The following is a 23,794-nucleotide window of genomic DNA, read 5'->3' on the forward strand; positions in this document are numbered from 1 at the left end:
TATTGAAGGTTGCACGACCTATTGCGATGAAGGATCTTTGTTTCAATTTGGGGGTTGAACGCAATCTGCATGAGTTAAGGTTCTAGTTCGAAAATGTTTGTGACTGTTTCACGAACTAGGGTTAATGTTCGAAGGAGATTTGAGAATTATGGGTTTCCTACAAGTTCGATGGTTTTGTGATTTTTTGGGTTTCACTTTGTAGGTTCTCATGAGGGTGGAGTTCTCAGTTGGCAATGGAGAAGATCAAGATCGTGAGATGTTGATGGTGGTTCTCACAATGGTTGCACCAGGAGGGAGATGCAGGTGTGGCGGTGCATAGCGATTTGGGCTCGCGGTTTGGGTCTGATTCATTGCAGTGGAGGGTTTCTTTTGCATATTGGGTTTTCTGATTGATTATGGTGGCTTGCGTGATTGCTAACGGCGAAGCTCTCGGTGGTCCGACGACATGGAAAAGATGGTGGCCTGAGTGTGGTGCACAACGACACAGTGGTGGAAGGAAAATTAAGGTTTCTAATTTGAGGAATATGGCGATGACGTGGCAAGATGATGATGTGAGCTAGCCACTGTGAGCTCTACTTCGTAACAACTCATTATGTTTTTCTTACGTGGACTCTATGTCATTAGCAATTTAGACGTCGGTGAAAAAATTAAATTGAACATATTTTACAAAAAAGGGACCACTTTCAATGCCGAAAAAACTCGATGACGACTTTGAACAAAAATAATGAATATAAGAACCAAGATAGGTATTAAGTCATAATTATATAACAACTCACCCAAAACTTTCATAGTGTCTCACCATATCATTCAATTTCATCATTTGTTTCACACAACCATTCACAAAGTTGTTTCGACAAAAAAAAGTGCAATCAAAAATTCTCGAGAGGGTTTCGATAAAATTCACAAAGTTATACATGTATTGATAAGACCATGATCCCAAAATCAAAAAATGGTTTTTAACTCTCATACACAACTTACTTACAATTATTCACCACTAAAACAATCACCTTTCTTCCTTCCCTCAAACCTTATAGATAGAATCCACTTCTCACCATTCTCTTCTAGAGTTTCCCTACTAAGTATACAAATTTCACTTTCTTGAGAACTTTCTTTCCGAAATACACATGATACACTTTCCACCATCTTCACAAGAGTTTTCCAACAAAATACATAGATATCATTTCTCATTACTCTCTTAAAACATTGATGATATTCACTTCCAATATAATTACACATAATTCCCTTTTCCCCTGTTCACCTAAAACTCACAAATTACGTTATCTTTTTTTAAATTGCAAACAATCACATATTACAAATAAATAAAATAAAATAAAGTAACACATGCGACTTTTAATTAAATTATATCAACTTTATCATATAAAGTATCTTCAACTTTCATATATATAATATATTATAATATCACTGTTAACTTTTTTTTATCCAAATATATTAATAATTTTTCATACTTTTTATAATGCTACTACGTGCAGTTTTAACTTATATCATAAGCAATACATAAAATATATGTACTTAATAACTTCCACAACCAATAGCTAATATATATTATAATACCTTTGCATTTTATACACATAATATATATTATAAATAATAATCGTACTTGCCCTATAAACATATTATGTATCTTTAGTATAACTTAGCTGCTGTCATTTATCTTAATGCCAAGACACAAAAACAAGCATCACCAACCCCTTAAAACCTTTATTGTCATTTCTTATAGTATTAAAAAAACGTTATTATATTTATAAAAACAAAACTGCACTTTTGCTAACTACACATCAAAGAAAATTACAAAAATCCCGAAAAAGTAAGACTATTTATATACTTCATACGTCGACAATGCATAACAATTTGGATCCAAATAAAAAACATTAAACGTGTCGTAAAACAAAATTCAAACTTTCTTTCACCCATAAATAAATACATTTTTATAGTATGTTTCTCTATTTTTATTTTACCCTACACACTCCAAAACAACACTATTCCAAAATATATAAATTTTCCCAAAGATTTTACTAAAAAACCCTAATAATCATTTTAAGTTTGATTTCACGTTTATTATTTTTCTCTAAACTCAAATAAACAAACCCAAATTCATTAATCTTCCAAAATTAATTTTTGAAATTGTCAAACAAAAATGTCATTAATGAAAGTTGAACCTAATACCTCTTGTATGTTAGTCTAACTAAATTAGCTATATAATTTGTTTGATACTACACTCATTTTACAAAAGTAAATCTTTTAAAATCTTACAATTGAAAATGTAATTTTAAATCTAAAAATATATTTTCAATTATATAATCTAAGATACATTTTAAAAAATAACACATTTCAAAATATAAAATCCATATACTTATTTTCACATTTGAATTGAATATTGTTATGTGGTTAATTTGTGTTCTACTGCTTAATTTGTGTTATACTACTCAACTTAGGTCACTTAGACTAGAGGACCCCTTTTAGATTTCTTCTAGTCATTCTTTCTCTTTCTTGAGTTGGTCCAACTTCTTTTGAAAGCACATCAAACACCATTATAGCCTCTCACCTTTCTTGAGTCATATGGCTTGAAAAAGATTATCTCGCCTATGTGACAAGGTTTTAGTAATCATTTGGGTTATACACCTAGGCAATGTCAAAGGTTTGAAGGTGGAAAGTCATGGAAGATTAAAGGTTAAAATATGAAAATAGTAAAGCATGAAGTGCATAAGGAATGAAGTACCTAAAAACACTAGAAGGGAGGGGGTTAAATAGTGTTATTGGAAAACTTTTTCGCAACCAATCTGATATAACACTTTCGTCGAGTATAAATATTTTGCATAAACTGTTCAAATGCTCGATTTTGAAATTAGTTTAAACGATAAATTCTTTTCAATATTCAGAATGTTTACTGTAATATTTTAATATAACTTTCCTTTTATTGAATAATCGTTAATATAGGAAGCTTTTGTATTTGAAACGAAAATATTACGACTGGTTTTTATAAGTGAAGCATTAAAAGAGAATAAAATAATAAGTACACAAATATTTTTATACTAGTTCACTCCAACTAAGCTACGTCTAGTTTCCTCTAACCTTAGAGAGTTCCACTATAATTTACAACAAGATTACAATTGAGTTTTCACCACTCTTTGTATCCCTAGAAAATTTTGGTATCAACCTGATACGCTGCCTAGTTGAGTTTCACTCACTCCTGATTGTGCAGTATTCTTCATCACTCCTGGTATCCCTAGACGCTCTTGGTATCCACGTGATATAGTGTCTAATTGAGTTTCACCCACTCTTGGTTTCCACTAGACAATCCTAGTATCAACCTAATATGGTGCCTAGTAATCTTTAACTCACCTAAGTTAAACAACAAGTGTTTTAATTCTCTTCAGAATTTGCAATCAAACTAATTGCTTACAAGTCGTTAGACGAATATTCACACATAGAAGATATATGTTCAATACAATACTGCCACAAACTTTATAGGTGTTTCTCTCTTTTCTTTCTACTTTTAAATAGTAAGCTGATAATATAATGAAGTTTGAGAGTGTTCTCGACTTTTTAGTTTTCTCTTCTCAGATATTCTCTTTTTTGATTTTGAGCTCTTCTATGCTTTTCTCTGAATGATATTTTTCTCTTCTCTTCATAGGATGTATTCTTTGAATGATATTATTTTCGTAAGTTATCCTTTTGATTCTTTCTTCGAATCATCTTTTATTTAAAGGTTCCTCAAAAGATATTTGTTACAATGAGCTCTTTCCTTGAATCTTGTGTCTTCTTTGTCTTGTCGTGTGAAGCAACCATTGGTTAAAGTTAACTTGTTAGAGTACGCTTGTTTTTTCAGTACTTTGGTAGAAGTAGGTTGTACTATTTTTCTAGCATGACTTCTGATGGAGAGAAAATTCTGTAAATTTTTTCTTGTCTCTAATGTCTATTTTTGATATATTTTTAGTAGAGCATGTGGATGTGTGTTGTAGGTTATCTGTACAAATTATAGATTGTATAATCTGTAATAAAATTTGAATATTTGAATAGTCAATTTGAACCTAACTACATTCGAGATTATACATTCTTGGCCTTAAGTTCCTCCGCATGAAGAAAACATTAATCTCAATATGCTTGGTGTGATTATGAAAAACAAGATTGTATGCAATTGAAAGAGTATTCTAATTGTCACACAAAAGAGCATAGTCGTGTAGAAAATGTGTGAACACATAAATCATGTTAATCATCTTTATATTTTTTTTTTATGTTTAAGTAAGTATACTTTGAGGTTTTTTAAGTATTATTATTTGTTTTTATATGTAAGAATGATAACGTGGATTGATATGTTCCGTTTTGACTCTTCCTATATTTGACCCAAAAAAAGGAATGAGTTTGTCTACTTTAAATAATATGATTTCATTCTAAAATTTTGAAAAAAATTGTGATAGTTTAATCTACCCACCTTTTGAACTCATTCCTATATTTTTTTTGTTCTTGATACAAATTGTTTGGAGGCACATACACAAAAGGAGATAGAAGAGACAAAATAAATTTATGAAAAATACGTATGTACTCTTCATGATATAATAAACAATTAATATTCTCACATGTGACCCTTATATACATTTATAAAAAAAATTGAGAGATTCTCCTATGCATTTATAAAGAAAAATTAAAATTAAATAAAACTAAACTACATCACAATAATAATAATAAAAGTAATATCTTAAATTACTTTTACTTCTATTTTTATACCTTTCCAAAATCTTGATATTGAGACCTGAACAACTAAACCTCCTCTTATATTTTTATCCAACGAATCGTTCACATGCTTCAAATTATCTTTTATTGGAACTTGTATTTCAGGGGTGTTCCATACGGTTGACACTTTTATAAACCAACCACATTGGTTTTCACATTATTCTCCAACATGAAACATTCTCACATTCATTTATTTTATTTTATTTTCTGCATAACTATTATACTAATATCTACCAAAAATAATATGTGAAAACAAGAGTCTTAAATACTTATTACTATGAGTAATTGTGGATACTATAACTTCTACTTGATTGTATTATAACACAGTTGAATATACATATTAAAATTGAAGCCCATCACTAATATGCTTGTTGTGTTTGAAGTGAATTTGTTTCGTTGTATCATGTGGTTTTCATGTTGTGTTCCTTATGATAGGGTTTCGAAACAAATTGTTTGGGTGAAAGAAAAAAGAGATAAAAGAAACGAATAAATTTATGAAAATATGCAGCATGTTTGATGTACTCTCATGATAATATGGTAAACAACACTATCATACATGACTCTTATATACATTTATAAAGAAAAACGAAATTAAATAAAACTAAATTACATAATAATAATAAAAATAATATCTTAAATTATTTTTACTTTTATTTTTATTATTATCTTTTCAAATTTTAATATTAAGTCATGAACAACCAAGTCTCCTATAATATTATTATTCTAGGACTCTTAATTTAATTTGTTAGGAAATTTCTCGACTAGAAATCTTATTTTACAAATTAGTTATTTATAAGTTTGAATTAGGCTTAAAGTTAATTTTTAACACGATATCAAAATTTATCTTAACGAAGATTTATATTTGTTGAATGTATCATTCAGATTTTGTTTGAGTTGAATTAGACTTAAAATCCATTACTTAAAACAACACATTATTCTCTTTGACAAATAACCACCACATACTTCAAGTTATTTATTTTGTTTGTTAAACGTATTATTTCAATATCGTATAGATCGATCGGTTTATGGAACCCAGTCGGTCAACCATGGAGAAAGACAACTTTAGGAATCCCAAAATAAGATCGCCAAACAACTTTTTAGTCGTTCGATTTTTTACACATTAAAGATTCTACAATTTGATTAACAAAGTAAGAAAATGCCTATAAGATATTGGACCAAGATTGGGCCAATCTTAATCAAAAACCTACTTTGAAACCTATAAATACATATGTAAGGTAAAGATGTAAGTGATTGCATTTATTGAGCATTTAAGTAACCGATTGGTATAACTAAAAACTGACCTGAGTGTTGGAGTGCCTTTTGATGTACACGTAGGATAAGGTATTGCAAAATACATTGCTTTTTTGTGGACGAACGTTATTATTTTAACGTTGTGAGATCTTCCGCAAGTCTCGTGCTTCATTGTTGCCAACGTTTTATTTCTTTGTTCGCAACGTTCTTATTTATTAAAAAAAATCTTTTTCTCAAAAGATATTTGGCAGATATTTGGATCTTTTGGATCATGGGCCTAGTTTCCCAGCTCTATAAATAGAGCACTTTATTCATTCCAAAATACATCATCAGAAACCATTCTTCTCCATTCTCTCTTCTCTTGGTTTCATTCTTTCTCTTTTCTTCTTTTCCTAAAAATATTTTGGGTATATTTTATTCTCTTTTTAGAGATCCCTGCTTGTTCTGAAATCCTCAGAAATTCTGAGAAGTTCATGTTGTATCCTAGGGGCTTGTGCAATACACCACAGATAAGTTCTTAAGGACAGTGATCTACACGCATCAGAAAATCCTTTGTTCGTGATCTTTATTCTTTTATTGTCAGCTTTTACAACAATCTTAAGGACTTATGGCTCACATCAACAACTCAATCCTGGAGGATCAAAACTTTGTTTCCATAATTCATACGGTATTTTTGAAACCATTTTCGGACGTGTCAAAAGTTAAGATCTTTTCTAGACAGAACTTTCGGAGGCTAGCAAGATGCTAGCAACAACGATGACTTCTTATCGCATTGGTAGGGACCGCGGATGAGGATGAAGAAGAGAGAGACAAGGCGACAACTTAGAGTTTGTTGGAGTTATGATGATGAACCTTAATTTTCATATGTCATGCCTTTGTAATTTTTGAGGAAAGGTGGAGAAGATTTTCTCTCCGGAGAAAGAAAAAAGAAATAAGAAGATGAGGTACTTGAGTAATTTTTCGTATACTACACCTATAAATGAGAGAAGTACAACAAGGTATTTTCTCGTTTATCAATCTTAAATATTTTAAAATTTTGGGGGTGTAGGTAATTTTACTTCATTACTTGAAGAAATAGGTTTGGCTTTTCACCAAATGATATTACTCTAAATCTAGAAGTAGAGAATATGTCATTATATATTTACATATATGAACGACATGCTAATGATTAACACATGCAATCAGATAGTCTCTAAAAACTAAGGTTTCTAGGATCAAATTTTGAAATGAAAGAAACGGGTGAAGCCAATGTAATTTTAGGTGTTATAATCATAAGGAAGAGAGATAATATATATCCCAAGAACAAATACATTGAGAAACTTCTTAAGAAGTTTGCGTATTTTGATTTCAAACCCGTGAGTACCCCTTATGATGCTAACTCTAAATTAATGAAAAATAGAAGAGAATCATTCTCTCAACCTCAGTATGCCCAGATAATCAGAAGCTTACTGCACTTGATGAGCGTGTCTAGACCTGATATTGCTTATGTCGTAGATAGACTGAGTAGGTACACTCAATGTCCAAATCAAGAACATCGGGATGCACTTTCCAAGCTTATGAGATACTAAAGAGGTTCAATGGATTATGTCGTTGAATAGAGTGGATTTCCCATTGTACTAGAAGGGTATGCTAACTAAATCTCTGATTCAGATGAGACAAAATCCACTAGTGATTATGTATTCACACTTAAGGGTGGTGTGATTACATGGAGATCAGCCAAACAAACAATTATTGCAAGATCAACAATGAAATATGAGTTGTCGCTCTTGAGATGGCTAGTAGTGAGACTGAGTAGTTGAAAAACTTTTTAGCAAACATTCCACTAAGAATGGAACCAACCTCATCGGTGTCAATACACTGTGATTGCCAATCGGCAATAGCTATAGCTAAAAACAAGAATTACAATGAAAAGAATAAACATATCCAATTGAGACACAATTTGGTAAAGCAGCTGCTAATGAGTGGAACTATTTCCATTGACTATGTGAAGTTAGAACGGAATCTAGCAGACCTCTGACAAAACCCTTAGGAAGAAATATAATCTTAGAAACATCGAGGAGAATAAGACTTAAGTCACTGACAAACGAACAAGCGATGGTAACCCAACCTTTGTGATTGGAGATCCCATGAATAAGGTTCATATGGGTAAAAACAAGTCACTTGTTAGTTCTGATAGCACTAATTTGATTTTAAATTAAATATATACATTCCTATGGTGTGTGTGAAAGTGCTAGAGACTGCATTATTGAGAGGTTAAACTTTGTAATTAATCAAAGTTTTTAATGATCTTCATATCCCTTACGGCTGATGTATGATTTGCGGCATATACTTGATGAAGTCACCTATCTGAGTGTCAAGTGGGGCCGCTTGTATGAGATCTTGGCATGATCTCTAGAGCACTCATGAAAACCGGGCACGCGCATGGCCTAGTAAGCGCATCACAACGATAACATCAAGGATTATGGGGGTGTACTGTGATTGATAAACCTCTAACACACTCAAGTTTCTTTGGTTCATATAGTTTGTTATACCAACTACATTGTGTGCTAAGTTTCTTGATCTAGGACTAGTTCATATAGCTTGCTATACCAGCTTTGATGCATTACATCTTGTAAAACCCATAATAATTTCTTTTCTCTTTCGTTTGTATATATATTTTGCAATATGTGGGGAGGTTGTTGTACATGTAGGATAAGGGATTGCAAAATACCTTGCCTTTTTCGTGGATGGACGTTATTATTTTAACGTTGTGAGATCTTCCACAAGTCTCGTGCTTCACTATTGCCAACGTTTTATTTCTTTGTTTGCAACGTTCTTATTTGTTAAAAAAGTCTTTTTCTCAAAAGATATTTGGCAGATATTTGGATCTTTAGGATCATGAGTCTGGTTCCCCAACTCTATAGAGCACTTCATTCACTCCAAAATGCATCATCACAAACCATTCTTCTCTCATTCTCTCTTCTCTTGGTTTCATTCTTTCTCTTTTCTTATTTTCCTAAAAATATTCTGGGTTTATTTTATTCTCTTTTTAGAGATCCTTACTAGTTCTGAAATCTTCAAAAATTCTGAGAAGTTCTTGTTGTATTTTGGGGGACTTATGTAATACACCGCGGATAAGTCTTTAAGGACAGTAGTTTACATGCCTCAGGAAATCCTTTGTTAGTGATCTTTATTCTTTTATTATCAGCTTTTACAACACCTTTAACATGTATTCACCTGCTCATATATAGACTTTATAGGAGATGATTCGATAAAACATGCAAAGAATAAAGATAAACTAAACTAAATGAATAGGTTTAAAGTGTGAAGATATAATTTTTGACCCTACCAAACTTAAAAGTCCCTTTCTTACAAAAATGAATCATCCTCTTAGATAAATAACCACCGCATGTTATTTGTTTTATTATCATTTATTGGAACTTTTATTTAGTGTTCCAGACTTTTGACACTTTTATAAACCAATCCACACTCGTTCTCACATTATTCTCCAAGGAATCATGAAGCATTCCGAATTCCATGCTGTTTTGCTTTTGTCCATCTTTGTGGGAATCGGCTTAGCTCATCCCACAGAGGATCAGTTAAGGGATAGGATTACCAAGCTGCCAGGACAGCCAGAGAACGTGCTTCTTTCTCAGTACTCGGGCTATGTGACTGTGAATGAGGAAGCTGGAAGAGCTTTGTTTTATTGGCTGGTAGAGACAGAAGCTAGTAGTTCAAAGCCACTTGTTTTGTGGCTTAATGGTGGCCCTGGATGTTCCTCTGTTGCTTATGGAGCAGCTGAAGAAATCGGTCCTTTTCGAATCAATCCTGATGGCAAATCACTTTACTCCAATCCTTATGCTTGGAACAAATGTAAGGCAGTGTTTTTCTCTTTCTCGATTTTTGATCTTTTCCTAGAATATGTTTTAATTTTCGTTTCTCTTCCTGCAGTGGCAAATATACTCTTCCTCGATTCTCCTGCTGGTGTTGGATTTTCATATTCCAACACCACGTCAGATCTGTATACAGCAGGTGACCAGAAAACAGGTATGCAGTTATATCGTTTGCGAAAATGCCTGCTTGCTGATTTATTTTAAGTTTTGCCTGTTTTGTTCATGTTGAAAGTTCTTACCCAACTACAAATAAAGTTAATTTAAATTTGCAGCTGAAGATGCATATACGTTCCTTGTTAATTGGCTTGAAAGGTTTCCTCAGTACAAGCACAGAGATTTCTACATTGCCGGAGAAAGTTATGCAGGTCCTCTTTCATGACTAAAATACTAGTTTTCCTCCTAAGAATTTTCCTTCCAGAACTGTTAACTGAAAGCTTTACAAACTCATTTCAGGTCACTATGTTCCTCAGTTGTCTCAAGTCATTTATCGCAAAAATAAAGGAATCGAGAACCCAGATATAAATTTCAAGGGGTTTATGGTAAGCTTGTAGCATTCATGATCTATGGTAATGAAATATGAAACACTGCTTTACAAAATCTTGAAAATCTTCAATTGGGTGTGGTTTTTTCTGTGATCACTATCAGGTTGGAAATGCTGTGATAGATGATTACCATGACTACATTGGAACATTTGAGTACTGGTGGGTCAATGGTTTGATTTCAGATGACACATATAAACTGCTGAGAATTGTGTGTGAGTTTGATTCTTCTCAGCATCCACCAGAGAAATGTGCGGAAGCTTTTGAACTTGCAAGTCTTGAGCAGGGAAACATTGATCCATATAGCATTTATACTCCTGTGTGCAATGCTACAGCTGCAACACTCAAACCCCATTTAAGGGGTCGCTTAGTAAGTATCAAAATAAGTATTCCAGGACAAAATAAATACAATGGTTTCTTCCTTATGAAAATCTTTGTTTAAATAAATCTGTATAAATTTATATAATAACATAACATGTTATTTTAATTTCGAAAAAGAAAAGTAATATAGTTTTAGAGACACCATTTCTATTGCAAGAATTTTTATATAATTTCTTCATGATATAATTGTTTCACGTGATTTTTTTTAAGATTTTTTAAAATTTTTATTCGAATAAGAAATTTTATAAGACAAATATTTTAATTAAAAATGATAGTAGAATCTAATGTTTATATATTATAAATGACCAAAGCTTCGGAAATTATTAAGGTGGACCAGAAGATATCTGGAGCTAGCAATAATGGAAGAAGCTTGTGGACCTATGAAGCAGCTTTTGAGTAGAAAATGACAAAATAGGAAAAGGAAGTGGAAGTGAGTAGTTTGAAACAATAAAAACGTGTGAAAAAACAACAACTATGATCGAGACTCATGTTATAAAAAAATGATATTAATAGTTATTAATAATCATAAACAATAATAAAATAATATTATAGTAAAGAATGTCTCTTTTTTTTTCATTTCTCTTTAAATAAATAATTTTCATTATTCTATTTATCTTTCCTTGCTATTTATCATAAAAGAAAGACAGGAAACATTATCTAGGATTTTATTAGTAAAAATATTCACACATTTTTATTCTAAAATAAATAGTAATTTAAAAGAATAAAATAATTATTATAGTTTATTAAAAAATAAATTTAAATTAATAATTAATTAACAGATAAAAATTAAAATATAATGACTATTTAAAAGAATATAATTTTTTTTATATAAATATAAATATTTTATTTGAATTAACTTATGAAAAAGTTAAAACACAAATAATTTTAATGGTATTCACGTGCTTCCACGTCTCTATCAAAATTAAGTGTTTTGGGGGGAGTGTGGTATCCAGAAAGTGTCCAGCAACATCAGGGGTGTTTGTTTATAGAAAATTATATGTCTATTGAGCTGGGAGAAACAAGAGTTTTATTTTAATAATTTATAATTTATTAAATATATCATATATTTTAAAAATTTAACTGAAAAATAGCATTATATGTACTTATATATAGATTTATTTGTAAAATAGATTTATCTGTACTAAGATTGTAGTATATATATTTTGTTGGAATTTTGAATCAGGCTGAAATTATTTTTTTAACATATTGTTTGTACTTTTAATGTTATGTACTAAGATGTCCGTTTCTATTTTTAGTTTATGTAAGAAGTAAATTTAAATTATATTTGATTGTTTTGGGATTAATTTTAATTCAGGGAAGAGTGTACGGAGCATACGATCCTTGCACTGCGACGTATTCTGAGGTGTATTTCAATCGTCCAGAAGTTCAGAAGGCTCTTCATGCGAACGTAACTGGGATTCCTTATTCATGGACAGGATGCAAGTATGTTATATAATTTTCATCATAAGTTTATAATTGGAAAATTATTTCTACATTGACTTAATTCTTTTCTTAACAGTGATATTGTTGTTAACAATTGGGGTGATTCTCCGCTTTCTATGCTTCCAATATACCAAGAAATTCTTGATGCTGGCCTCAGGATATGGGTCTACAGGTATCCTTAAAAAACCTCTCATTTCTGTTATTAAGTTATTTTAATGCTTTTTTTCAGTCAAACACACGTACAAATACATACATACACGTATATACACGTACATCATGGTTTATGTGTTTGAAATTACTATCTGTAGTGGAGACACTGATTCAGTGGTGCCTGTAACTGCGAGTCGGTATTCAATTGCTTCATTGAACCTACCTACCATCATCAACTGGTACCCTTGGAATGATAATGGCCAGGTTTGTGCTACCTATCATCATAAATTAATGAATTAGAACACTATTATATGATATTTTCTCAAATTTATAATAAAAAAAAATCTTTTGTGATAATTTGTAATCCAATCCTATTATCTCTCAAGGTTGGTGGGTGGAGTCAAGTTTACAAGGGACTTACATTTGTTGCAGTAAGAGGTGCAGGGCATGAGGTTCCACTTCATAGACCTCGTCAAGCTTTTACCCTTTTCAAATCATTCCTCCAGAACAAAAACCTGCCATTTTCAACTCTTACCACTCAATCACTGAACCATAAACTTAGATCAGTTAGGCCCAAAAGAAAGATCACTATGCCATCTTCCATGCACCACTTTCCTAGTTAGACTTCTCTATTTCCTACTATGTAATCAAATAATCCTATGAAGGAGATCACTATAAGTGTATGATCATCACTCTAATTAATAAAATTATAAGATCATACTTCTATTCACTTTGTCATTATTGCAAATTCATTGAGTTTAAAAAATTAGATTCATTTGTTATTGAAAGTTCCGTCGATTAAAGATAAGACCAAATTATAATATACAAATAGGATGCAAACCTCACGTACAAACCGATTTTGTGGGGGTTGAGTTAGTCTTAAACCCACTTTTTAATATTTGAAATAAACAAACATACAGGTCTAGAATAATTTTAAATATAGAAAAAAAATTAAGAATTAGAAAATATTGAAAGGCTATGTTTTTATAATGATAAAAAAATTTCTAGGAGATTTAGATATATGATTTCCTTATTGTATTATAGATGATTAGTGAAAATATATGTATTATACGCATGTGTTCATTTTTTTTTATTGTGGTAAAAGTTTATTAAATTATAGAATATTTTATTACAAATAAATATAAAATAAATAAGTTGTATATTTTTTTTTATTATATAATTAGTTTTTTATTATAAATAATTATTTGAATTAAAAAAATGTACTTATTAAAAAGATAAAATTAGAAAATAATTGTTTTAGTATCAGTAATTATTTGAATTTCAAAAAGTGGTTAAAGATAAATTTGGAAAGAAAAATGTGTGCAACCCTCTTCACAAGGTTTTAAACTGTGCATGTTGTCATGTACTGAAAACACAATTAAACTATCGGATTTATTTTTCTAAAATTTAAGTTTCTAAAACATTACTCAACGTTAACAGGATTTAACTTTCAGGAATAACGATGTATTCCTCACAAAACAATATTCGGAAATAAATCTCTCACCTTTCTACGTATTCTGGATGAAATTTTCTGAAATCATATTTTTGGATTTTTATTTTTATTGTTTCTATTTGATTAATAAATATATTGAAGTGTATAATTTAACAAGGTTCGTTAACTCTTTTCATTTTGAAATGGTCAAAATCTACGTTTATTGACACAATATCAACGTATCATAGACAATTTGATATTATGCTTATTATTCATAATAAGATATCATTATGTTATTATTAACTACTATGTTAATTATATATTTGAGGTAAGTAGTATTTCAATGATCCATGATTCATGTAGATCTTATAAATACAAGTGTTATTTTTCAAGAAATACTCAATCAATATCTCATACTCATATTTTTAAAAGATTTAAACTTTCTTAACTTTGAGTGTCGAAAAGTCTTTTACAAGTGAATCTTCCCCTCGGTCATTAAAAACAATCAAGTCACACTTAAGATCTTGTCACCTATTTACAGATTTATGCTCAAAATTCCAGTAAAATCATCGATGAATATAAAATCACCGTTTCAACAAAAATCTCAACTAAAATCACCATTATCTGTTCTGCCTTGCCCCGCTCTTCAAATGACCATCATCATACCTTGTTGCTGACTAGCACGTCAAAAACACAGGAAATAAATGTTGTTCCATCAACCTGCGAGACAATGCAACCACTGTCTCTTTCGTATTTCGTAGAGACAACATTCAAATAAAACCTATAAGGGTAAAAATGACATTTGAAATAGTGTGGGTGTGTAGGAAGGAAATGTGGGAAGAAAAAGTCTAATTTCTATTTCAAACTAAAGTGTATAATGGGCCTAAGTCCAATTGGAAATGAAACTAGTTTTCTTTTGTAAATTATGAATTAAAATTTTTCATGGTCTTGTTACGAAGATAACACTAGTGGAAAGTGTTATAAGCGTTCCCACTAAGGTTCGTTTTGGAGTTAATTTCTTTTTGTAGCTCTATAATTTTATTAGGCACTCCATTAGATAGTGACAAGACTAAATTACCCTTCATGGCATATATATTGATATCTTATCCTTTTCTCTTCTTTTCCACTCATTCTTTGACATCGTTGTTACTTCTTCTGTTGCTTATTCTAGGATATTAGAAACAAATTGATTGTTTAATCAAATAAAAAAAAGGAGGTGAATTGGTTTTGAAACTTTTTTTAATTTTCTTTCTTTCTTTAAGTTTTTTTAAAAATACTTCCTATGTGACAAACTGAATATAATTAGATTAGGAATTAGTTTTGTTACAATATTGGATTGGAACAAAGAGAAGAAGAAAAATTGCACAAAAAGATTTATGTTAGATCAAATCAAATAATCTTACATCTCAACCAGTCAATCTTAGAATTATTGTTCCACTATCTTCAACAATTAATCAACTCTTGAATACATTGAAGAAGATATAAGCCTAATAAATGTTGACAAAAGAAGAAGATGAACATCTTGCTTCAATAAAGAGTTTTGATGATGATGATGACTTATAGAGAAGTGTTGAAGATTTAAAAAATGTTTGGATTCAAGAAATACATTGAAAACTTAATAATTAAGTTGTTGAAGTCTTGTAATTTGTGTATTTTATTTAAATTAGTTGACCAAGAATCAATTGGTATAACCCAAACAGCAAAACACTTTTTAAAAGTTTTATTTTTTACAAAAACATTTGTGATAATCGATTATCACTAATGATACTTGATTATCACAATTAATTCTAGATTTTTCTAAAATCTTGTAGAATAATCAATTACATTTATGATAAACAGTGGCAGTTGCGAATGGATTCTTCAGTTTCAGATCTAATTTTCAAAATATGAGTCTATAAATATTTAACTTAAACCTAGTTTCAAGATAACTTTTCACTTAAAGGTTTAAAAGTTTTGTGCTAGAGAAACTCTTAGTGTTTGTGAAAAGAGGGCTTTAAAAAACCTAGTATAGGTAGAGCGAGAACTTTCACTGAGTGTGTCTTAAGTGATTGAGTGTTGTTGTTGTTGTTAAGAAAAATGTTCATCTTTTGTGTGTCAAAGGATGTGTGGTTGAGAAAGTCCCAGAAAGAAGTGCTTATGCTTGAATACACTCAGAGTTTCCTCATTGGTTCATATATCAAGTATGTATATGTTTCCTATAATTAAAGAAAGAATTGTTAGTACACTTCATGTAAATTATGTTTCTGGCATCTTTGTAGGGTTATAACCAACCATTAAGTCCCATAGTTCAAGAGTTAAGAGATTTGTCAAATTGCCCCAAGGGATGTGTCAAAGAATGACACATGTACTTTGTCAATGTGTACAAGTTCCACACTAATGCATGTCCAGAGGAAAGAAGACAATTAATTCTGGTATGTACGTCAAGGGTCTTACAAAGGGTGCTTATTATAATTTTTATGGGATTACTCATAAAATTTATGAGTTAGAGTGCAACACTTCTACTTCTCCAAAGAGAGTAATTCTTTTTTATTGTTAATGGTTTGATCTTTCTAGGAGTAGTAGAACAATGGATCCTAGGTATAATATTGTTGAGATTCAAATGAGTTTAAGATACCTGTTGATAGGGGGAGCTATGTACAACTGAACCCATATCTCACATATGTGTTTTTTATAATGACAAAAAAAATGTTTTATAGTTTCTTGCACAACAAAATGGCAAAACAGTTGTTTGATTATATCTGTGATTGTGCTTGAACTATGTCATATGTGTATTCATTGATTAAGAATGAATCATTGATTGAAACACTTTTCACATTGCATATCTGCATGAATTAATCGATTACTATGTTTGCATAATCTGTTAAATTCATCAGATATCAGTATATGCTTAACAGAGGCAAAACACCAAGTTTTAACTGATTAGATTATGTGGATAATCGATTAAAATTTGTGGTTATGCCTACACATGTTTACTGAGTGCATTGGTGTGTTATGAATGAAAAAGTTTTTAAAATTTGCTATGGAACTCAACCAATTATGTTATTTTCCTAATCGGTTAAAATGCGTTATAACTGAAAACTTTTTCTTAGAAAGCCATAATTGTCATAACGGTCATATTTTTGAATGTTGTGGCTTTTATGATATGTTTAATCGGTTGCATGTACATTTAATCTGTTAAATCCTGTGCAAATGTAAAAGTGTTAAAACTGAAGGAAATGCTTAACCGATTACATTAAATGCTTAATCGATTAAAATGCGTTAGAGTTGAAAAATCTATAAATAGACGCATTGCTCTCTGTATTCAATAACTTATATGATTCATATCTTTCATAACTAACTTGGTTGTCGAGGTTTAAATTGCAGGAGCGTCGTGAGATCTTGAAGAATCAAAGATTGCTACATTTGGAAGAAATCATCAAAGATTCTTGCAAGAACATAGTGTTGTCATAGAGTTGATCATTTATGCATATTGAGGTGTATCTTTTCATATCAGTATTCATCTACAATCAAGGTTGATTATGTCCCTGTTTCTACGGCTAGGAAGAGGACTTTGTGAAGTTTTAGGACTTAGAGTTGGTATTGCTTTAAAGATGACAAAAAGTGGGTGATAAATCAACATCAAGATCCTAAAGAGTCTCAGCAGGAATTGGCAATCAAAGGTCACTGCAATTTCAAAATCTAAAGACCTCACCACCATGAACATGGGTACACTGTTTGGGAAACTAAGAGAGCATTAGCTTGAGTTAGGCAGATTGAAAGAGGAGGAAGAAAGTGAACAAAAACACTTCATTTCCCTCAAAGCCACAAGCAAGAATGTCTCAAGAAAGCAACTTGGAGATGCTGACTTAGATTTAGAGATGTTGACTCAAATTTAGAGATGCCTGAACAGGAAGTAATGAACATGATGGTAAAGAAATTCTCTAAATTTATGAAATCCAGAAAAGTTATGTCTAACTTTGTAGGTAACTCTAGAGGCAATAAAAAAAGGAGCAAGGTTGTGATTCCCACATGCTATGAATGCGAAAAGGAAGGTCATATTAAGCCTGAATGTCCTGTCTTGAAGAACAAACAAAGACTTGATGAAAAGACTACTCAAGACAGAAGAAAGGACAAACAAAGGAGAGTCTGCATTGCTTGGGAAGACTATGATTCAAGTTGTTCTTCAAGTGATGATGATGATGATCAAAGTCTAGAAGAAGAGACAAATCTATGTCTAATGGTTGGTTCAGTGAATTCAGAAAGTAGTGGGCTATAGTTTTAATAATAAACCTATATAAGACAGGTACTATAAACTCTTAGATACATTTCAAGAACTGCATGTTAAAGCCATGAAATTACAATACAAGGCTAATCGGTTAAATAGTGAAAAAAGAGACTTTGAATATAGAATAAATAACCTTGTTGATGATAATGCATGTTTGAAAACTGAACTTGATAATGTTTTACAATCTGTCAAGAATGCTAAAGTTGAAGTAAAAGTTGTTGTTCAAGACTACACTGATTGCCCATCACATGCATGCATCTTTAAATTTTTATCAACAATGATATCAAATGAATATTAATCTAACCTTTTTTCTTGTTTTAACAACCTTTTTTTTTGTTCTGCAACGAAGTCAACAAATATCACCACTAAAATTTTATTTCCATTGTGCACATCAACAAACTTGATGTGTGAAGCATGTGGCTTCAACTCAATTTCAGCATCATCAAGTGCATTAGGATGGTAAATAGGATCATCAATAATCCTCATAATCTCATCTTGTGAGAAAGTCTACACCTGAAGTAGTTGACTCTGCTGCTTCATCATTAATAAGTTCAACAACATCTTTAATAAAATTTGTATGTCCATCAGTAGACATATCATCGTGTTGTGATTCTATAGTTGATTGTTGATTTAATATTTGAATCTTGATGTTTTTCACATCAATTATTCGATTATGCAACCTTTGATCCATGTCCTCTCTCATTTTCTTGAATTCAATAGTATGCTCAACCATTATCTTCGAAAAAAGTTTCTAACTCGACCTCCCTAGCTTTGCCATTCATTAGTTGACTTAAATAATTAACATATGTATTGCTCTAATAGCCAACTTTAGAAGTGCATCTTTTATATCATGATGAAGTGCTCTAAACTCTATAGTACCAGGAAATCTCGAATAGGAGTGGATGGTGGAATTAACACTTAGAAGTAATTCTAAAAAGTTGTTATTACTTGCATCCTCCATCATGTTGGATAACATTTTGTCATTTTCATACCACTCATAAACAATATTTTTCCATCGTTGATCAACTTGCAACCTTTCATATATAATTTCTAGTTTCTCTTTCATTCCATCCATTAATAACCCAACTTCTCTATAGGATGATCCATATGGTTGTTGCTCATAGTTCAATAAAGATAATGTACGATATAGATAATTTATTTGACATATAGTCAACTTACTTATATCAGGTGCAGTAGTAGGTGTGACAACTTGAGAATAATAAATCATATTTCATTTGTAAATCACATTGTTGATTATTTTCATATGAAAAATTAATTTTTCATTTTTAAAAGAGGTTTTCTAAAAAGAAAAATAAGTTGAAAACTTGTTGAGTAGACTTCCATGAAAGAGAGGTGCATCTCAATGGACAACTTAAGTACCTTATCTTTCCTTAGCCAAAGCATTTCTCAACTAGTTTTACAAATTTCTCAACAAAATTCTTCAAACAAAAATTATGAAAAAAAACAAATTTACGAAATTAGAATAACCAAAGAAAATAAAATAAAATGTTAGTGACAAACAAAAATAAAATTAAAATAATAAAAATAAAATAAGAACCAAAATGATAAAAATTATAACCGTGTTCCCTGGTAATGGCACCAAATTTGATAACGTTGTCGTTGAAACGATCAAATTAATACTACTAAACTATAACAACTTCAATATTGTTAAGATAGTAGCCAACAAAATAAAAAGTGTAAATTCAACCCCAAGTCGTCTCCCAACGAACACGGAATGAATTCTTAACAAATTAGTTCTTATAAAAACTAAACAAAAGAGTTAGTAAAACAAAAACAATAAATAAGATAAAGATCAATAAAAGATTAAAGAACAAAATAATAAAAGATAGGAAGAAATAAATTTATAAAGAGATTTAAAAAGATAAAAGCAATGATAAAGAAAATAGGTTGATTTCACTACTTTTTCAAAAGTCTTTTAGTAGAAAAAATAGAGAAAACTGCAAGATCCAATTTTTGGTGTATGATCCTTCTTCTTGACTTAGCCAAATTTATTCACTTTTTCATGTTATACTTGGATTGACTTTAGGTCTTGATTATTTGTCATTCTTGAATTTATTTTTAAGGTGTCATGAAATTTTAATCAATTTATTTTCATACCTCAATAAACTCAAGTTAGCTACAACTACACTAATACACATGTATTAGCTTGTCTTTCCCTTCTCTTAGCATTGTAAACATGTAAATAAGTCTTTTTTTTTTTAGGTTTTGTATTTGAAACAAGCTTACATTTCATTTGAGCTTGTATTTTGGCCAATTTTGTTGATTAGTTTTTTATTTAATTGATTATGTAAATTTCATAATCAATTAGAATAGACAACATCTTACAAAAGTGTAATTCTTTGATTTAATTAATTATGTAAATTTCATAATCAATTAAAATAAATAACATGCAAAATTGTAGTTTTAACATTTTAAACTTTCTTGAGTGGTTATGTGAACTGAACTGAGATACAAGTTTTTGTTCAACTAAAATTTTACAATATTTTTTATTTTAATTTGAAGTTTATTTCAACTTTAATTATATCTTTAAAATCCATTGTACATTCATTTATTTTATAAATTTACACACGGAAGAAAATCAGATATATAGATAATTATTTGTTGAGTAGATATTTGTTAAGTAGATATCCAACTTGTAATGAACATATTATCTAACCCAACACTTATGATAAGTATTTAAACATTTCTTAATATTTAATTATATTTCATTTTCAACTCTTCTTTTTATTTTTTTTTCAACTCTTTTCGTCTATATTTCTCGATAGACATATTTTTTTTTATAATATTTTAATGCAGTATCTGTGTTATTTTTTTTATTAGATTTCAAATAACGTCAGTAAAATAATAAATAAATAATGAATTAATAAAAAATAACATATATTTTATGTTAAAATGTTATTAAAAATATATGTTAAAATATTTTTTCTTTTATCAACTTTCCTTTCCCGTTCCAGTATAAAAAGTACCATTTTTAATATAAAATTATTATATATATTATAAATAATAAAATAAGTTATACTGTTATATATTTTAAGGTTTAAATATTTGGATGGTCCTCGTGTTTGTATGAGAATCTCAAGTGAGTCTTTATATTTTTAACTGTTTCAATTGGATCTATATATTTGCAAAATGTCTCAATTGAGTCCAAATATTTGAAAAATTAAGTCAATTAAGTCCTTTCCGTTAAGTTTTCACGGACTGCCTTAATTGTGTGAATATATTGAGGTGGATATTTTATTAAAAAAATATGCTGCAGTGATGACATGGAATTTAATAAATTTTAAAAAAAAGAATTATGATGCTCTCTTAATTTCCTTTTAATAAATAATATTTTTTTTTTCAAAATCCTAATTGGATAGATTAGGATGAAAACCCTTGATCAACCCCTACATTTTAATATCCTAAGCAAAATTTTTCTCCCAGCCTTGGGTTTCCTTTCTCGCGAGCCTTAGGATCCTCCATTTTTTTTCTCTTCATCTTGTGAAATCCAGAAGGTTGAAGCTTCTACTCTTTTTCTTCACCGCGGGAGACTCAACGTTGGCAGTGAGGCATGACGAGGTCGCAGCGAGGGCGTCCTGCAACGATGCCATTTCCACGAGGGTTCAGAAGTCCAGCTTCTTTCTTCCTTCTTTCTCGCGGGCAACCAACCTGGAGGGATCATCGATGGCATTGCGATGTCGGCGAGAGCTCTTGTGACGACCCTCAAAGCAACCGCGAAGATGGACGCAGGTTGGGTGCGAACGGTGATGACTGGTGAAGGTGGTGGCGAAGCGTTGTAAAGGAGACCGACCTGACAGCAGAGTGAATCTTTCGTTTTGACATTTTAGGGTTCTGAAATTTGAAAATTTGGGGTTTATTTCTATGCTTAATTTTTGATCTTGCAAATGGGGTTTATGGATTCACTCTGCGATTGCAGCATTTTGAGATTTCTACTTTAGAAATCTTCTGTTAGGGTTTTTTAATTCTTGCGGTTTTGGTTCTTGGTGATTGTTGGTGGTTACACAAGAGGAGCAACCATGGGGTTGCGATGGACGACGTTGGTAGCTCGAGACCGAATCTCGCAGGATTTAACTGCGAGTTGCAGGACTTGTTCTCAAACTCAAGCTCTTCTCCTCATTGGAAACTTTTCTCTTGGATGAAAAGTGTGTGGACGGGGTCCGCGAGCAGGCTGGTCTTGCCGTTGCCGCAATGATTGGTTGGAGGAATAAATTTTAGGCTTAATACCTCTTTTTGTCCCTCTTTATGAGGGAAATGTTCAAGTTCGTCCTACATTTTTTAAAAAGTTCAATGTGGTCCCAACTTGTGAAAAAAGTGTACAATTAAATCCTTTTTGGTCACGGCATTAAATATTTAACGACGAAACTGCTCCTCTAGACTAAACTTGATGAGCTGTTCATTTTTTCTCTTACATGGCATGGTGACGTGTCAATTTTGAATTTAAAAAAAAAATTGCTTGAAACATCATCTTCTTCTTCCACCTCCACCAATCCTGAATTTAGGGTTTCTTCTCTCACATCGTTGGAGAGGTACCTTAAGTTCTCTGGCAAACCATTTGCAGTGAGGATTTTCTTCTTGCCAATTCTGTCAGGACCCACAAACAGTACCTGATTTTCTTCTTGTCTCTGATTTGAGTTCAATATCTGATTTCTTAGTTTCTTTCAACATTTGTGCTACTTCTCGCTCGCAGTTCTGCATACATTGCGGGCAACAAATTGATACAACATCAGGATCTACGTTGTAGTTGGCAAAGTCTTTAACGGGGATAAAGACCGGTGAAACAAAATCGAAAAAAGAATAGAAACAAAACAGAGTTAACATATCAGATAAGATTCATTTACCAACTACAATCCCAAGTTTAATCAATTCCATGAAAGAAAATGCTTTATCTCCATTCCATTAAACACGAAACACTAATCTTTATCATTTAATCTGATCTTGCTATGGAATAACCAGGGAAATAAGATTTTGGAGAGAGATCATCGGAGTTGGAGTGGAAATGGAGGTGGAAGGTGGGAGCTGGCGGAATCGGAGTGAGAGGGAGAGGCGTGCTTGGAAAGCTGGTGGGTTTTGTGGGGAGGAGAGGGAGAGGGGGAGGAAGAAGGAGACGGCGGCCCATGACTCTGAGTGTTGTGGTGGACAAAGGAGTGAAGGGAAGAAACCCTAAATTCACGGTTGGTGGAGGTGGAAGATGAACTTGATGTGGACTTTAATGAAAATCACAAGTTTACCCCTTATGCAGCCACGTTATAAACCTAAACAGCCACGTTGCACAGATCACTCCACGCTGTCAGCTGGATCGTTAAATATTTAACGTCGTGACAAAAAAGGATTTAATTGTACATTTTTTTTCACAAGTTGTGACCACATTGAACTTTTTAAAAAAGGTAGGACGAACTTGAACATTTTCCTTATAAAGAGGGACAAAAAGAGGTATTAAGCCTAAATTTTACGATGTCAAAAACTTTTAATTTAAAAAAAAATTCACTGTAATAAAACATTTTTACATCAGGGGGCACATCATCTCATTTTAACGTCGTCTGTAAAAATTTAACGGACAGAGTTTAATTGGTTTATCTTTTTAAATATTTGGACCCAATTGAGACATTTTGCAAATATATGGATTCAATTGAGACATTTTACAAATATATGAATTCAATTGAAACACTTAAAAATATAAGAATCCACTTGAGAT

The 23,794-nt window shown here is 31.1% G+C and overlaps 1 protein-coding gene across 1 annotated transcript; it reads left to right on the forward strand.

The window, feature by feature from the left end:
* Positions 1-9,446: 9,446 nt before the first annotated feature.
* On the forward strand, positions 9,447-13,115 carry LOC124827925 (serine carboxypeptidase-like 26). Its single transcript, XM_047301112.2, has 9 exons — positions 9,447-9,852; positions 9,931-10,026; positions 10,145-10,237; positions 10,326-10,411; positions 10,518-10,781; positions 12,108-12,235; positions 12,312-12,407; positions 12,544-12,649; positions 12,772-13,115. The coding sequence occupies exons 1-9, from the start codon at positions 9,498-9,500 to the stop codon at positions 13,006-13,008; spliced, it is 1,461 nt and encodes a 486-aa protein (XP_047157068.1). The 5' UTR covers positions 9,447-9,497; the 3' UTR covers positions 13,009-13,115.
* Positions 13,116-23,794: the final 10,679 nt, after the last annotated feature.

Source organism: Vigna umbellata, chromosome 4, assembly GCF_029865625.1.
Source record: "Vigna umbellata cultivar VRB3 chromosome 4, Vumbellata_1.0, whole genome shotgun sequence".
Lineage (NCBI taxonomy): Eukaryota > Viridiplantae > Streptophyta > Magnoliopsida > Fabales > Fabaceae > Vigna > Vigna umbellata.

Excerpts from the sequence above, each read along its gene's own strand:
- LOC124827925 (XM_047301112.2), top strand. The coding sequence starts at position 9,498 with ATGAAGCATTCCGAATTCCATGCTGTTTTGCTTTTGTCCATCTTTGTG. Across the intron at positions 10,412-10,517 it reads TAAATTTCAAGGGGTTTATG|GTTGGAAATGCTGTGATAGA; the intron begins GTAAGCTTGTAG and ends GATCACTATCAG. Across the intron at positions 12,408-12,543 it reads CTCAGGATATGGGTCTACAG|TGGAGACACTGATTCAGTGG; the intron begins GTATCCTTAAAA and ends TACTATCTGTAG.